The 18,322-nt window shown below is 42.4% G+C and overlaps 1 protein-coding gene across 2 annotated transcripts in view; it reads right to left on the minus strand.

Annotated features, from left to right (window-relative positions):
* Window positions 1-1,019: 1,019 nt before the first annotated feature.
* The window catches only part of fto (FTO alpha-ketoglutarate dependent dioxygenase), a 123,126-nt gene continuing 105,823 nt past the window's right edge, over window positions 1,020-18,322 (minus strand). For both annotated transcript variants that reach the window (XM_041269265.1, XM_041269264.1), the window contains exons 9-10: window positions 3,797-3,943; window positions 1,020-3,038 (exon numbers count right to left, since the gene is read on the minus strand). In XM_041269265.1, coding sequence (XP_041125199.1) covers window positions 3,032-3,038; window positions 3,797-3,943 — 154 coding nt within the window. In that variant the 3' untranslated portion in view covers window positions 1,020-3,031. The remainder of the gene's footprint in view (window positions 3,039-3,796; window positions 3,944-18,322) is intronic.

Below are 18,322 nucleotides of genomic sequence, written 5' to 3' on the forward strand. Positions count from 1 at the left end.
GATTACAGAGAGCAATGATCTGCACTGAGCTACAGCGCTGTGATTAAACAGAGCAATGCTCTGCACTGCACTGAGCTACATAACTGTGATAACAGAGAGCAATGCTCTGCACCGCACTGAGCTACAGCACTGTGATTACAGAGAGCAATGCTCTGCACCGCACTGAGCTACAGCACTGTGATTACACAGAGCAATGCTCTGCACCGCACTGAGCTACAGCACTGTGATTACAGAGAGCAATGCTCTGCACTGCACTGAGCTACAGCACTGTGATTACAGAGAGCAATGCTCTGCACCGCACTGAGCTACAGCACTGTGATTACAGAGCAATGCTCTGCACCGCACTGAGCTACAGCACTGTGATTACAGAGAGCAATGCTCTGCATCGCACTGAGCTACAGCACTGTGATTACACTGAGCAATGCTCTGCACCGCACTGAGCTACAGCACTGTGATTACAGAGAGCAATGCTCTGCACTGCACTGAGCTACAGCACTGTGATTACACAGAGCAATGCTCTGCACCACACTGAGCTACAGCACTGTGATTACAGAGAGCAATGCTCTGCACTGCACTGCACTAAGCTACAGCACTGTGATTACAGAGCAATGCTCTGCACCACACTGAGCTACAGCACCGTGATTACACAGAGCAATGCTCTGCACCGCACTGAGCTACAGCACTGTGATTACAGACAGCAATGCTCTGCACCGCACTGAGCTACAGCACTGTGATTACAGAGAACAATGCTCTGCACTGCACTGAGCTACAGCACTGTGATTACAGAGAGCAATGCTCTGCACTGCACTGCACTGAGCTACAGCACTGTGATTACACAGAGCAATGCTCTGCACCACACGGAGCTACAGCACTGTGATTACAGAGAGCAATGCTCTGCACCGCACTGAGCTACAGCACTGTGATTACAGAGAGCAATGCTCTGCACCGCACTGAGCTACAGCACTGTGATTACAGAGAACAATGCTCTGCACTGCACTGCACTGAGCTACAGCACTGTGATTACAGAGAGCAATGCTCTGCACCGCACTGAGCTACAGCACTGTGATTACAGAGAGCAATGCTCTGCACCGCACTGAGCTACAGTTTCTTTTGTGCTTCAATGGTATATGAAGTACAACAGATATTTCAATGCAAGTTTAACACTCATAATAAACTCCACACAATTCAACTGGATTTTGTTCTTACAGGTAGATGAGGGTACTGTATTATTTTTGTATTTTTCTGTTTATTGCACATTCCTGAACACTCAAGTATACCTTATTTTTGCCATGTTTATCATTTCATGCACAGTAAACAGATAATGTTCCAAATTCCTCACCGGTACAAGTCAACATTAATGGAAACAATAGTACCATGTTTGTAATCACTAACTGTTTAAGATCTTTAATGTTGTGTATAATTAACCCTGTGTCAGTGCTATGGTCACTCCTGTAACAGTTCTGAAAGATTCGATTGCAAGAGATATATATCATAACAGATACACCTTAGAATGAACAAAAGCAAGAATAGGCTTTGTGCTGCATTACAATTTCCACGAGACCTGTCTTTTTATTATTTAGGTATTCATTAAGATATCAAGATACCGTCATCCTCCATAGAGCCCAGGAGAGAGCTGTAGTGTCATTACTTAGTAATCACTTTGATAGCCTTGTGCGTTTCCTGTATACTCTTGTGTTTGTTTGCTTTGGAAATCCCCACAGGGACCTCTCGTCACAGAAAATAATCTGTTTATCACTTAGGTGAGAAGATGGAGAAACGACTAAACTGGAGTTGGCAACTGCACCACAAGCGAGGGGCATCCGGTCTACCAAGATAAATCTGAATTCAAGAGGAATATAATGCAATGACATGTGGAACAAGTGCCCCAACCAATAATGAGCACAACGGCTGTCTCAAAGGCGGGCTGTGGGATTCATTTGTAAATGCAAATTAAATGTGCTATTTCTTGTGCATTGTTGAGTAAGAGTATGAGTATCAGTATGAGTCCAAACCAAGAGGTCATAAATGCACTATACCACAGTAAAGGCTGTAGCGCCAAGCTTGTTCATTAGGAAGCAGTGAACAGTGCTCTTGTTTAAAACATTCCTGCTTTTCAGATTTGCAGACACAGTTCACAGCTGATAAGTGATGTTCTTCATCAGCGTCGTGCTGTACAGTAAGCAAGTTAACAGTGAACCTTTTATCAGTAAGGACATCAGTTACTTGACCTTATCAATGAAACAATGCTTCTCAACTGTTTGCTTTTAGATGCTTTGAAATAATCAATACTGGGAGGCTGTCATTAACTGTCACAGATGGTCAACCAATTGCTTCTTTTGAGAAACCAGATTGCAGAGATGAGTATCTGTCTCAACTTGTAACAGGATACAGATCTGCAAACTATATATCCTAAAAGCGACAAGAGGTCAGCTGTGGGTGGCTGGAGTGGACATAAGCTTGCCAGTATTAACACAAAGGTGAAAGGATTTTAGCAGGACTTCATGTTCCTCAAATCCGCATTTGGTTTCGGGCAGAGTGGGAAAGATATGCAGACAATCTGTTGCATACCAAGGGACCATCAACCACGTTATATATAGCTTCACATTGCAGCTTTAGCAGTCGTTGCTCATTGATGCTGGCTGTGCTTGAATTCGGTTCTAGCTTGTAGCACACTTGGGTCTCTATCAGCCACTCCTGTAGTTATAGTCATATTTTTTTTCATTATTATTTATTTCTTTTAAAATGCAAGGATCGGTAACCATGTATTGCTTTTGGTGTAATCGTAAAAAAAAGGTCTATAGCAGTGCCATACTGCCATTACCATTTTGTTTTTCTTTCTTGTATCAATCAACCACTAACTTAACCTAGAATTGTGACTGCAGGTAAGAATGTAGTGTTTCTGTTGGCCTCACACTGCACAGCCCTTTCAGAGCTGATGGGTATTGTCTAAAAGCATGCTGACGGGTGTCTTCAGCAATCCATTCTGGCTGACAGACCCACACGCAGCAGGAAGCCGCTTCAGTGCCACTCTTCAAAGCCTGATGAAAACAAAATGCACACAAAGTCATTCACTTTTTTTCTATTTTAAACTAAATCACAGACACTTAACATTAACAAGAAATTTATGCCATGGCTCAGAATGGGGGTACTCATGCACTTACTGCCCGAAGATTCATTGGTCTCAAAAAATAAAGAAAGAAAGGGTTTTTGTATTGTGTCCAAATTAGAACCCTAATAGTGTCAGGCTTAGTCAGCAGGAGTGTCCCTGCGTGGGAGGGTAATCTCCCTGCAGTGGGGAGTGCAAACAAAGTTTCTGATAGAGTTGGTAGAAAGCTTAACGACAGACCAGCAGTCTTGTGTATTAGTACTGGGGTTCCCAATTAGGTCTGGTAATTACATTTTATTCATGAGCAACTATTGACCAAGCCTGACACTATTTATCAAAGATGGAAATCGAAAAACATGCTCATGTTTATTCTCATGCTCCGTGAGTCCAGGTCGACAGACTGATCCAGGCGATCGAGAGTAGCATGGCTTAACGAATCCCGCACCGGACCCACGGTTCAAATACTGAGAACCCAGTTATATCCAATTTTTGCGATGAAGGACAAACAGCGTTATTGAAGTATTTGGCAGCATGCAGTACAGCGAGGTAAGCTGAATTCCAGAGAGGTCATCATCAGTTCAGGAACAGTTCCCCCCTTATTCATATGAACTGCCAGTCGTCAGTAAACAGTGTTGAGTTTGTTGTGAGAAGTCACACGCTGTCCTATGATGTACTGCCAGGCATGCTTACCCTGTGGGGCTCACAATGTCCTCTAGGCGAGATAATATTTCTTGCAGGTCGAATGGCAATGGCATAGAAGCGTTGTGATCACTCCAGTAAGGGTGGCATATAGGTTCTTCATCAGCTGGTAATGTTTTGGCAAGTCTGGACTGGCACCTAAAAAAAAAAAAAGAAAAAAGAAAACATATTTGAGTTGAGTGGCGGAGGAATTGTGAAAACTGTAAAACTGGTAAAACTGGCAGATCACTGAATGTGGTTAGAATGTTGATACACCATGTCTGCTACAGTTCACACACACATGCATGATAACCATGTCTGCTACAGTTCACACACACATGCATGATAACCATGTCTGCTACAGTTCACACACACATGCATGATAACCATGTCTGCTACAGTTCACACACACATGCATGATAACCATGTCTGCTACAGTTCACACACACATGCATGATAACCATGTCTGCTACAGTTCACACACACATGCATGATAACCATGTCTGCTACAGTTCACACACACATGCATGATAACCATGTCTGCTACAGTTCACACACACATGCACACACATTCATTTTGATATGGGGGGGGGGGGGGAGTAGATTGCGATTGGCAACTTCAGAAACTGGCCCTATAGTACTTCATCTAGAAGTCTTAGTATCTTAGAAGCTGCCCCCTGCCTGTAAGGCAATGCCTCTGATTGCCCTTGTAATTATGCAGTGCACACAGAATTGGGAGCATGGACCTGGGCCAGTATGCCATAATGTTGCAAGTTCCATGATTATGAAACACTGGAGTCACATCAGCAGTGTCAATCCAGCTGCAGACCATTACAACACACACTCTTCATCGCTGGCTTCCAGTTCAGCCTCCTGAGCAAGCCTGACCACAAAGTTCCTCCTCCATGGATCTGTACGGTACTCTAGGTGGGTGGTCCCTGTGGGAGACAGCCAGGGACAACTAGCTGTTCCCACAATTTGTGGTTATATATTTAGTTTAAGCCACTTAATACCCGAGGCTAAGTGCTACACTTCAGAATCGTTTGCCCTCAATCGGTTGTACATTAGACTTGGAGGACAGTATTAACATATAAAATTCCAATATATCTTGAACGCTTCATTCCAATATATCTTGAGCGCTTCACATCAGCACCTGATAACAGCATCTGTTAACATGTACTAAGTACTATTATGTAGCACATCACTTCATAAATAATAAGATTAGCCGACCTTAGGGCTCTGAAACGAGTAATGTGTTTAAATGTTCTCATTATTTATTTAGTACAAGAATTAAAGGAACAGAAGCAAGTGTGGACAATCCGCTTAGCATAAATAGTCAACTGATTGTAATAGTGTCCAAATTAACACAATAACACAGCTTCCCTCTCTCTTTTTTTTTTTTTTTTTTTTTTAAAGGTCAGATTATGGTTATTTTGCCACATGGATGAGATTGTGCATCAGAGTAATTAGGAAACTGATGTCTGCCACCTGAATCTGCATAAGCACTTATGCATTCAGAAAAGGGTTTTCTTACTCAGTTTCTGCATGTAGTATTGGTACCAGTTTTCAATGTGCTGTGCTGTGCTGAACATCCAGTTGCTCTTGAAATCAATATTTATTTCGGTGTCTATGATACAGAAGGCGGCAAAGTGACTGGTCATGCCGTAACAGTCGTTTGAGAGCTGTATCTCGTGGCTATCAATATGGGAAGGTTTAGCAAAAATAAAGGAAAACCATCTGTGATCACATACGAGTGCAGTACAATTATCCCTGTCTTCAATGATCACTGATACTGTGTTTTACTGAATACCACTGAGACCACAATGAATGCTATGTTAATGTGAAAGGTATTTAAGACACCCCCCTTTTCCCAAGGTCAACTGTACACTTACCATAACTTGAACTGACCTGCAAGCACTGGTCATGATGCTAAAATTAACCACTTTAGCTAAAGTGAGTGTTAATTATGGACATGCAACCAGTCAATAAAAGGTTAATGCACAAGTCAAAGGATAAACTCCTTTAAGCATTGCCTCACTCCTCAGACTAAATGCTAACATTGTGCTTGCCGTTTTTTTTAATCAATACGTTTTACAGTAATGCGCTGGCCATCGATTCCACCAGAGATGTAGCTCTATTTTGTCTGCCTCCTCCAAAAACATCTTCTGTTTTAAATAAAATGATGAATCTCTCTTTCGCTCGGCTTCGCGGATACACTGTAATGAATGCATTGTTTAAGATTAGCATCTGGAGTTGCCATTTGTTAAGTGCACAATTATCTATCACAGCCAGACAAAGCCGCATATTAAACAAATCTAACTTGTAACAGGAAGGAAAACTACATAAATGCAACAGACTACGGTAATTACACTAATAAATGCAGAATACCAATAAGAACCTGATTATCTGGCTCCCAAACAACTATTGATGTAAATGTCATAGTGGAAACCTCTCTATGGTCAGAGATGACTGGAACCTTTTAATATGTTCTTTCAGATTAGGTTTACTAATGATTAAGAGCTAGATTTAAAATGCATACACTTCATAAGTCTTGAATGATGTAGACAACACTGTAAAGCCGCGATTCATCATACTCGCTTGTATCGATAGCACACCTGTGGCACAAGGTCCATGCATACTAGCTGGAAAAAAATAGCTAATGATGACTTAGAACAAAGCGCTTCGAGAATTTAGCCCAATGAGTTTTGTTCAATTGATCAAAATAGCGGTGAATCTGAGTACAGTCGTCGTTTACATATCAAGACCATACCAGTCGTTTTACTGTAAGAGAATCACACACACACACACAGACTGCTTAAAATGTTGGATTTCTCAAAGTCCCCTTCTTCTTTCAATGATTTGAAAGACATCTGTATCTAAATCAGTTTCGATCAAATTAATAGACCCTAATTACTTACCGGGTAGCTAAAACAAACAACAACAAAAAAAAAAACAGTATTCTTAATTACCCTGAGTATACACACCGCTTCACCTGCTAGCCACTGATTGAAGGTGGTGGTGGTGGCGTGCAAAATCCCCTGTAAATCCGACACTGCTTCCTGACCTATAACAGATCCTGCAGGTGGCATTTACAACTTCTGCAGGTAACAACAGGAGTGTGCCTGGAGGGGAGGGTGATGTTCCTGCAGCTGGGTGTGCAAACAAACTTTCTGATGGAGTACGTAGAAAGCGTAACGATAGATTAGCAGTCTTGTGTGTTCGTGCTGGGGTTCCCATTTTAAAAATGCTGGTAAGCATGTGCACCGTGACTGAAACTAGCAGTTGATGGTAATTATTTCCTGCAAGGAAAATGAGGTACTTTTTTATGGGTTTTTTCTCTTTTTCTCTCCTGGCAAATCTAATGCAAAATAGTTATCCGTGTTTAGTGTTGAACTCGCTATTTACAAATTCAAATGTTGTGAGGTCTCATTAAACCACATAAAACAATAGTTTGTGTTAAGAGCTGCAAAGACTGTTAATGGTAATTCATGCTGAAAATGTGGGGTAGAGTCTGTGTTTTGCAACTATGCTGGTCATCACCGGGAGCCTGAGTGAGACTCACTGAAAGCTATGAGCCGGACTCCTGCAATGTAAAGAAACTGCGTGTTCAGGGCAGAACGTATTCCGTGTGTGTGCTAGGGCTCCGTAGCTGGCCTCACAGATGTGGAGTACAACTCACAGCTACGCTGAAGGTAAACGCTAAACAGAGTATGTAATTGAAACAATAAAAAAACAATTACAGTCTAGACAAAGGAGGAGGCAACCTGACTTGACCGTTAACATGCTGGGACCAGGTGGGGGTCCATTAGGCACTTAACAACTTAACAAATTACAAAAACACCTAGGTATGCCCCCTTTCCCCTCGGGCTACCATACTTGCATATTATCTGCCAGTTTCTACACAGAAAGAAATTTATGACCAGCAATTTCTGTTTCAGGCCAGCAGGTAAGATAAAAAGCATTTTTATACCTAGTCCTATTTGTCCGGCTGTCGGAGCTGTAAGTACCGTGATGAATGGGCTGTCATGACAGCAATACAGTTACTACCAGCTGACCTCTGACCTCAGTCACATGAAAAGGTCACCTGAGACATGCAATTCCAACCTGTCTGCCGGTAACAATATAGGGGTCAAACAGGGCTGGCTAATTATATGTATCATACCTCGGATTGCCTAGTTACAAGGTATACGTTTAGCTTTAGGGGATGTCGTGTTGAATTCCAAAGCTTTATCATACTAAGCTGTGTGACAAGAGTAGAAAACTGCTGAACAAAAGATACAGTGTTTCAGAGAGTTATTTGTTAACACGCCCAACAGCTGAGTAAAAAAAAAGAGGATATTGTTTCTATAAAATAACAATGAAAACAAACACACTGGAGTTAAATTCCTTCGAGTTATAACATCATGGGAAAGACCTAGTATCCGAACACAGCGCACGGTTTTTAAACTGTGCATTCTTTATGACAAGATAGCCAAACTAGAACCGGAGTCACAGAACTGCTTTTAAAGCTAGCAATTAGCAGAAAATATGGCAAATGCTTATATATTTCTTTGCTACATTGTGGCCTGCCCATGCCCACAGCAATAAGGACTGGCCGGTCCTATTATCTGTCACATCTCCTATAAGGTTAACCACTGCCACCCCTACAGAGTACAGAGTGACCTCCTCAGCTGTTTACCATAAACACCTACGTCCACTATCAATACGAGATGGCCCTGTCTGAAAGGCAAAGCCATATCATGATCAAAATATCTCCAAGTGAAGTGGTCAATGCACCCAAACTGCCCTGGAAGACCCTGTCAGATGAGACCCACACAAATCTGTTCTTTATGAGATGAGCAGCTATAACAGCTTTAATAGCCCAGCGTTGTGTTGAATATTACTACTGGGGGAAGTCCTGAGTTGTGTATTCAGTGTGTGTGTCTTATGAACATGCTAGCCGCTGGGTAGGTCACACAGCCTCTATATTGTACTGTGTACCGGACACGTTCTGCTCAAGGAGTCTTGATTACCTGAAGGTAAAGGATCTCCTTTGCTCACTGTAGCCAGGCTGGTGGGCTCCACTCTGACAGTATCTGCCATGAGCTAGGAGCCAGGAGAGTAGTTATGTTAAGTGGTGGTGGGTGCTGCTCTCTGGAGACCTGTGTGCCGGGCCAGCTTGCATTGAGAGTGATTTACCGAGAGCGAGGTGAGGGAAGTTACTGGGAAAGCATGCTCATTGATTTCAGGAAGGGGCTCGGAGCAGTGGAAACATTCCTGGCTGGGCTGTACGAAGGACTAAATAAAAGCACAAAAGCTGTGTTTCCATTGCTCGATGACATCGAGATTCAAATACGCAAAACTTGACTTGACTACATTCAGGTATAAATGCGGCAAATGTTTTTTCACTTGAATGACGCCCTTGTTTCATGCAGATGTGTATCCTGGATTTCCATCTTTTCAAGACTAGTGTTTTAAAATGTGTCAGTATCCACAGAGGTTACTGTAAACTGTAGGAAAAGCACAAGCCATTCATAATGCTAAAAGCCTTGGGGAGGGTGAGCAGTGTTGAGGTCACCTCTACTCTCACACACAGAACTATCAATGGAGCGCAAACATCAGTGTGTAAAATACAGCACAAAGCGTGCCTGGAAAATACATGAAACTGGTAACAAGCAAATGAGCTCAGCTACTTGACTGGACCATCAGATCGTTCACCTTGTGAAGGAAGCAGGCAGTATACAAAATATGTATCCTGTTTTTGAACTCGTAATCCACTGCAGTCTTTAAATTCATTGTCGGGTATGGATTCATTTTCAGAATAGAACAGCTTATTTTGGATTAATTCATGAAAAAAAGTAATTTTGATTCAATGTGGATTGTTTTTGCATTTACTTCATTTTAAGTCTTTTTTTTTTTTTTATCAGTATAATAATTCTATCATTAAAATACATTCTAACTACAGGTACATTTGCATATTCTTCCTTAGAAAACATTTTAAATAATTTTGCCAGCCATTTGGCAAGCAGTTTCAAAGCAAAAATGTAAGTAATATAAAAAAAAATGTTTGATTTGGGATTATTTTCACAGCAACAAGGAAAAACAGATGTATTTCTATACGCGCACACATGGGTAACTTTACCTTAACGCAGTGCGAAAACTATTTTCATTTCCACTGGAAAAAATAATTTATTGGCTAACCCCAGCCACACAAAAACAAAGTTTCACAAAGCACTGGAATCAGCAACCACTTTTTCCAACTAAAAGACACAAATAGCAGAATGGGGGTGATTACACACAGGTAGCACAGAGAAACTGCAGTTCACTGTTAAAAAGCAGACCCACTGAAATATGTACTAAGGTTAACAACTGTTTTTATAAATAATGTGATGATCTCGTTTATGAGGGTTCGTGAAATCTTTGTGATTAGACGCTGACCTACAGAACTCTATTACCTGAGAGGTAGAATCGGCCTGGTATACAGTAACACCATCAAATCAGAGCTCTCAATTAATTAATGAAATTCCACTAGCCAGTTAATCAGACAAACATAAGTACAATAATTACTTACTGTTAAAAGCCATGTGAAATTGTTTTCACATTAATACGATGTATCACATAATTGGTAACCTCCCCTTGAACCTAAGTTATACTGTGTGTGTATGTATATATATATGATTTCTGTAAAGGAGTGTGTGCTCTTATGTCCTTGGATGCCAATACTTCCTTGGGTTCAACACACAGACTTTAAACGATTAGAAATAATAATAATAATAATAATAATAATAATAATAATAATTAGGTTGCTACTGTAATTATCTTACATTTAAACACTGTGAACATTTGTCAGTTTGTATGACAAAGCAAGAACAGCATGCCCCCGAGGGCAGAGGGAGGTGCTCTGAGTGTATTGTGTGTCTGCCCCAGAGGGCAGAGGGAGGTGCTCTGAGTGTACTTTGTGTCTGCCCCCGAGGGCGAGGGTGGGGGTTACACCTGAGACAGGCCAGTGGCTGGGGAGCCGGTTGACTCAGCTGATAGCAAAGAAACAAGGTGTGAGTTCACCAATGGGACACGGGTTTAAATCCAGCCTGGGACCGACTTGGCTGTTTTGGTAATGTTACTTAACACCAGCCAAGGACGCTACTGTCTTCCTGGTTTCAGCAATTGCTGTGGTCGATACGCTTTTTATTTCGACAAAAGTGCCCCAACGTGTATGCTCAGAGATAATCTAAACCTGTGTCTCATTGGTGTAAGACACCTGCTTCATTGCTAACTGCTGAGTGAAACAGCAGGACAGTAGGGACAGTTAATTAATGCAGGGACCTGTTAGTAATAAAAAAAATATGAACTGTGGTTGCAATCCATGTATTATTTTCTCTTAGTTCAGGCATGTTTAAACTGTACTGTGTGCAGTACATGTTTATCATTTACACCACACTGCGAGCACAACACTGTCAATATGCCCCCATCCAAGGATGCAAAAGCATCTTCATTTTAATTCCATCTGACTAAAAATGTCCACAGCAGAGCAAAGAAGAAGACAACATACAGTAAATACGAAAAGACAGATAATCGTTGGGAATCTTGCCTTTATGAATATTTGATGAAGAAAGGTTAGATTTACTGCTGGTAAATTACAAGAAATGACGTCGGTCATGTGACTCTGTCAGCAGAGGTTAATATAAATGGGTTTGGGCTCAGACGAGATGACAGCCAGGATTAAAAAAGATGTGTCCTGTCCTCGTCACAATTAGTCTTTCTGCTGTTATTCAAGGTAAGCGCTTGTCATTGGGATTATGGAAACACAACTGCTTCTGAATGGGGCCATTTTGTTTTACAGCTTTCATAATAGTCCTTTAAGTCCTCATAATGGAAAGCTCTGGCTCCACACTTCACCTCCTGTTAAACTGGAGGCATTGTGTTTTATTCCATGTCTGAATCAGCCCTTTGCACACAGAGACACAGTGGCACAGCTATCTATTGCTGCGTGATTCTAATTGCAAATGGGGGGGGGTTTCTGCCCGTGGCAGGAAAACTATATCAGCTAAAAAATTACAAAAAAAAGGTTTTGATTATCAAGCAGGGGCTATCAGAATCTGCTCGACAGGGTCAGAAGTTGCCACAGCATCGCTACCTGACGGCAAAATATAAAAGCTAAATCTGCTGCTTAATTCAGTGCTCTATTTGACATTTCCTGCCATGACATGGATTTCATGACTTCAGTACTGTAGGTTGGAGACCCCTCACTGCACTATTCTCAGACACCCTGGTCCCTTCTACAAGCTGGTGGCTGTCCAAGAACTGCAAGGATATTTCACATCACAAACAGCACAGGTACAAAGTTTTTACATTTTTTAAAAGGGGTGTGTAGACTTTTTTTGTTTTGCTGTTCTGGCAACTTTGCATTCACGGAACACATCCAGCTATGCTACAGAACAAGCAAAACCACACTGCTGCGAAACCTCACCTGAGAAAACTAGGACACCTGACAGTTTCAGGTAGGCTTTCATCTGAATGCACCTCATGCTTTTGAAATGTTCATCAATCAACCCGATGATAATGAGATCATTTTTTTGGTAACTGCCTCCAGTATCTTCAAAGAGGCCGTCTTCTCCCCCAGGGAAACTGAAACTCTATATTGCATGCGATCTGTTCATGTGCATAGGTCAGTCTGATAGACAGGAATGATTGCATAAAGAAAATACACAAAACCTCCAGTAACAAATTGTTAGGCACAAGTAGATGTATGCAACCTACAACCCCAAATGTTTATAGATGATGAGAACTGGAGTCAGACAAACTGCTCCAGCTGTCCGGCCACATTAGCTGTGTTAATATCAAGAATGGATTGGATGCTCTGCATTGGGCTCCACAGGGTTCAGGGTGGCCAGTGATTAATCAGTGCATGTGAGCTGGCACGCCAGGTGCAATCTGATCACAGGCGCAGGGCTGTGTGGAGGCGTGCGCTGAGACCTGCTGCCCTTCCAGTTCACACTTACACCCATGTGAAAAAAGGGAATTCAACACAATCAGGAAACCTGCCAACTTATCAGATCAACTAATCCACACCACTGACTAAAAGCACCAGAGCTGGCTGAAAGTGAGTTGCAAGGTAAGAGCTGCAGAGTCCATTACAGACACATTGCTTCTGGCCCACTGCTTCTGCTTGCGGGGGCCTGGCTTTTCTCCCCATCACTTCTGCCTAGCTGCTTTCCAGCTGCCCCCCCGCCCCCACCCCTCCCGCCAGCCGCCCTGACACACATGGCAAACCGTGACCCAGGCAAAGAAATACACGCACACACATGGGCAGCACATCCATATCCCCTGAGGCATGTGAAAGAGTGATGCAGGTCATGAAGCGATAGTTCAAACCTGTGTAAATCTCAGCCCTGCACTCACATCGGGATACTCAGTGGGATACGAATGGCTTCTTCGTGTAGCTGGCTCTCTTGCAGAGGCTCCACGAAGAGCGTTTCATTCTGCCTGACTTTCACCTGACAGTCCTGAAAGACACGCTGACAAACTCTCAAACTCGCACAATTTAATGCTCTAAAAAGCAAACCCAGGTTTTTCTTGATGTTTTCCTGTTTTTTTTTTTTTTTTGCTTTTTAGTGCTCCAATCGCAGTTAACTTTCTGAGAGTGGAAAGCAGCACTACACTGGCCTCTCAAGAGGTTGTGTTACAGTACGCTTGGGGATGAGCAGAGAGACAGAGAGTTACCGGTATGGAAATATAAAAGACAACCCAAGGCAAAGTGTGTTTTCTGTCTCTCTGGCATGTAGGTATTAAAGAGCCTACACCTTGTAGGGTGTAATGTATCGGCAGGGTTTTTTCTCTTGATAATTCAATTGCGTATTGTATGAGATGTGTTAGTAACATGGGGAAGCTGATCCAAGCTATTGTTGTGATGTAATTTGAGATAAACATTTGATCTTTCGTGTTTTTCCCCATTCAGGCAGTCTGCGGACCTGCTTACATCTTGAATCAAAGCTATGACCTTTAACTGCAATCTCCTTTTCTGCTTCCTACACACATTAGGTTGTCTTCGAGAGTACCGAAGTCTGACATAACCACCTCATTACAAATTAGCACTCATCTAAAGCGACAGAGATTGTTTTCAATAAGTTTTACTTTAAAAGAATATTTTATATAGAAGCCAAATTGTTTCACTACACTTAATCAATAAGGAATAATAATGTTAATGAACTATTAAAGCTCCAAGAGAACTAAATGCGTTGTTATACATATATGCATACATGCTACAGGCATCCGTTCTCACAGCAATAAACCGGATCTACACTTTAGGCATAAAGTCTACTACATAGCTGGAGGGTGCCCCATCAATAGAGCAGCTTATCATCCACATTCTCAACCTGTCTCAGTGTTTTAAGGAAACTGTCAAGTAACCCTGTCCTTATCCCTCTTGCTGTTCTCCCACCCAATCCCACACAAGACAGAAGTGGCCCATTCACAAGACCACTCCCACAGCACACAGACTACAGAACAAGCACGTGGAGCCAACACACACCAAAGAGAGATAGAAGTTGCCACACACACAGGAGAGAGAGAGAGCAAAGTCACCACACACCCAGGAGATGGAGAGCGAAGTCGCCACACACCCAGAAGATGGAGAGCGAAGTCGCCACACACCCAGGAGATGGACAGCGAAGTCGCCACACACCCAGGAGAGGGAGGTCCCGCTGACAGGGGGCAGAGGTAAAACCCACAGTCACGCTACAGTAATATAACACAATGCACACCCGGCACCCACAAAACTGTACACAAACAGCTATTTACAGAACTCCCCATTCTCATCCTCCCTCTCAAACAGTCCCAAAAGTCCATACTGCAGTAAAGCTGTTGCAGACAGGGCTTATCCTGGGACTGGGCTTGGGGCAGGATGAAGCTGATCCTGGGTGTTGTTCTGAGAGTGGGTTAGGAACTGGCTTTGCTTCCGATTGGTCCGTTTCATTCTAATCACTCTCGACTGGCAGGAAAACCCTAACCCTAACCCTAACCCTATTCCTATGGAGTTAACAGTGCCATGGGAAGATGCTGTGGATGAGGCATATGAGAGGAAGAAACTTTAGTATGCTCAACTAGCTGCTGAAGCGGAACAGAGAGGATGGAGAGTCGGGTTTACCCAATGGAGGTGGGTTGTCTAGGATTTGTGGCACACTCTACAACCCGGTTTCTCAGAGACGTTGGGTTCAGTGGCCAAGAGTTGCGTCGCACAATGAAGAACTTATCTGAAGCATCAGAAAGGAGCAGCAACTGGCTGTGGTTGAGACAGAAAGATTCTAGATGGGGATCTCAAGCACAATAGAAAGAAAGCAACGCTGATGTACAGGTAAGTAAGCTGGGGGATGGAGGGGGGTAATGCTGGGACGCCAGAATCACTGTTGAGCCCTCTTGAGGTGTCATGGGCTAGTCAACGAAACACAGAGGATGGAAGGTGTCCACTTGAAGACCCCAGAGATGTACCCTACTTAGCTCAATCCAGACGGCTGTCATGCTGATGTGCTGGTGAGACTGCACTGGGTTGATCCACGGAGCCAGCATCACAGCCGTTGTGTGTGCTGATGTGCTGGGGAGGCAAAATGAGCTGATCCCTGGAGCCAGCATTACACTTCAGCAATCAACACCAGACAGAAGGATATCATCAGATGGAAAACAATGCAAATGGATGGAGATGCAGAGGGATCATAATGCAAAGATACATCTTAGTTGGTGCTTATCTTGGCAAGAGTCGAGTTTAAATCAGCATGTAGTTCAACATCTACTCTCATGTAATGGAAATCCTGTGGAGTCACTCGCTTCACCCAGACTGGTCACTTGTATTGCTGGCAGTCGATGTAGATGCACCCATACATTCCAGTTACTTTTGAATGATTCGCTCGCATGGCTCGCTTCCAGTGTAGATCCAGCTTTACACATTTCATCTACTGCCTGGAACGGATTCACGGAATCAGTTGAGCAGCTTCACCCAACTTCAATTCAAAGAGAAGAAACAATGCATCTAAACAGGGTGCATCTAGATATATTTGATTTTTTTACAGACATATAAAATGCACACACACTGTTTGAGATGTTGTCCTTTTCAAGGTCCCCTTCTTTTAAATGATTTAAACGATGGTAGTATTTAGATCAGTCCCTGTTTAGATCAAATGAATAGATCTAAAGGGTAGGGAACAGGATCTACAGTGTGTGCATATATATATATATATAATCTGTACGCAAATATTGTACACCACCCACTCGATATATCGTGGGTGTCGGGGTCCAATATAAATCCGCTATATATCGAGGGCCACTAGGGCCTGCTTTTTCTCATTTTCATATAAAAAGCAGAACACCGTTTCAATTCATACAGCGGAGGGTAATTGCTTCTCATCAACTTGAGTCTTCCTCTCCTTTCTCAAATGCACAAACCCGCTGCACTGAAAGAATCCATTCCCAACATAGGAGGCTTGTTGCTAGGGAGCTGACGTCACTGCCTTGTGGCTTTTGCTAGTGCATTGCTGCCACACGTGAACGCCTTGTCAGCTACAATCAAAACCGCTTCAGCAAGCAGATATTTAATTGCTTTGTGTTATTGTGTAATACGTGAGTACATGATAACAGTACGATATTAATGCTTTGTTTTTGATTGTTTTGTATATTGTTGTTTGCGATGTGCAGTACAAAATAAAACAAACAGTAATTCTAAGTGCCTATGTCTGTTGCAGCTAAGGCATATGCAGTTAGACAGTAAAAATGGGGAGCCAACTCCAGGACTGTGATATATCCAAATCCGCAGTGTAGCGAGGGGCGATATAACAAGGGGTGGGTGAACTAAGAAAACAAATAACCTTTAACCATTACGGATATAATCTTTAACCATTAAGGATATAACCTTTAACCACCATGGACATATGACTCAGCAAACAGTGTTTTGGGCGCCTTCAAGGACTTGACACGTTGAGTCAAAACACAGTGGCGAAATGTTTTTTCTATTGTTAAGGATCTAATTTTTATTTTATTTATTTTTTTGCCAAGATGTGGGTTGCTTAACATGTTCCCTTTCAGCAGTGTCTTCTGGTACTTGACTCCGCAGTAAAAGCACAAGGTGTTCTTCTGACAGGATTGTTGACTTCTGTGGTCTGTTAAGCAACCCAACGTTACCCATGCGTAAGCAGAAACACACACACCAAGCTCTTGGCAGGCCAGCCGTGCTTTCGGGCAGATCTTGGGACACTGGATTTGTCTTTTTTGTTTTCTTTTCTATAATGCATTCCCAAAGCGAGTTTCATCTGTGAAATGACAACCGTTGGCATACAACAACAAAGGTACAAGTAGAAACAAAGTACTTTGTATTCATATTCAACAACAGCGATAAAAAGCTTCTCATAATGAACAAAACTTTGCTTCCAGGCACTCCTGTATCGGATGATAAGGAGCAGTCATGACTCCTTCCTCACCTGAATTGTGGGAAAGAAATCTGGGGCATGTTGTCTTTCTATTGCGGGAGGCTAGTTTATTATTTCATTTGAGTTCCTGTCAAACCTAGTGCAGTTACTAGATACTTAAAACACTATTAAAGGGCGAAGAATAAGTAAGTTGGTATCACCGCATCTTAAAACACTATTAAAGGACGAAGAATAAGTAAGTTGGTATCACCGCATCTTAAAAATGATATTTCATTAGAGTGTTACATTTTTGCAGCTCTCGATTATGAAAGTTTTTTCTAATGTTTTTGCTGTTCATTTGAAGTGTTCTGTACTCTGCTGGAAAAGGTATTCCTTTCAGACAGAGTAGAGAGGAGGTTGTTAAACTGTGCGCAAGTCACTGTGCAAGAGGGATGCAAAACCACATCTCGCTGAATGTGTCTGGTTTACATGTTGTACTGCTATTCCCGGCATTGTACAAGTTGCATTCACATTCTCCAAAACACATGTGGCATTCACAATTGCATTATCACTGCCTTGGTTGCAAAACCAAGTGGTTCATCATCATTCCTAACGCAATACAAAGTAAACATCTTCATCTTGTGTTAAAAATACATGCCACTGTGATTTCATTAAGCTGTGCGGTGCTATTAAACTGGCAAGGCAGTCCTGTAGCTTCTAATTAATGCAGCCATTTAGCAGAAGAGAGAGTATTTACAGAAATGCTCTCTTCAAATAAACCTTTCCTCCGGGAGTCCATTGTTTGTCTGACAACACGGCCAGCCTTATTTACAGTTTTTAATTGCTCTGGTGATCTGTGGGTAAAACATAATAATCACAGCACAACACAACTGTTACTCTTTTTGACAATTGTAATAAAATGCTAGCAGCGTCTGGGGAAATTGAAAAACTGTCTGGATGCAAATAGTAAAATGTCACTTCACTTTTTCCTTAAAGGGGAACTAATCCTTCTGAGCGCAGGGCTGGGAGAAAATAAGGCTACAAAGCTGGTGACAGGATCTAGTGTACCAGCACCCATTAGGGACCCATCGCTCCTCTGACTGCTGCTAATAATGTGGGACAGGCGAAGCGTAATCTTAAAAGAGAAAGACAAGCAAATCACGTTGCACTG

The sequence above is a fragment of the Polyodon spathula genome, chromosome 13 (assembly GCF_017654505.1).
Source record: "Polyodon spathula isolate WHYD16114869_AA chromosome 13, ASM1765450v1, whole genome shotgun sequence".
Lineage (NCBI taxonomy): Eukaryota > Metazoa > Chordata > Actinopteri > Acipenseriformes > Polyodontidae > Polyodon > Polyodon spathula.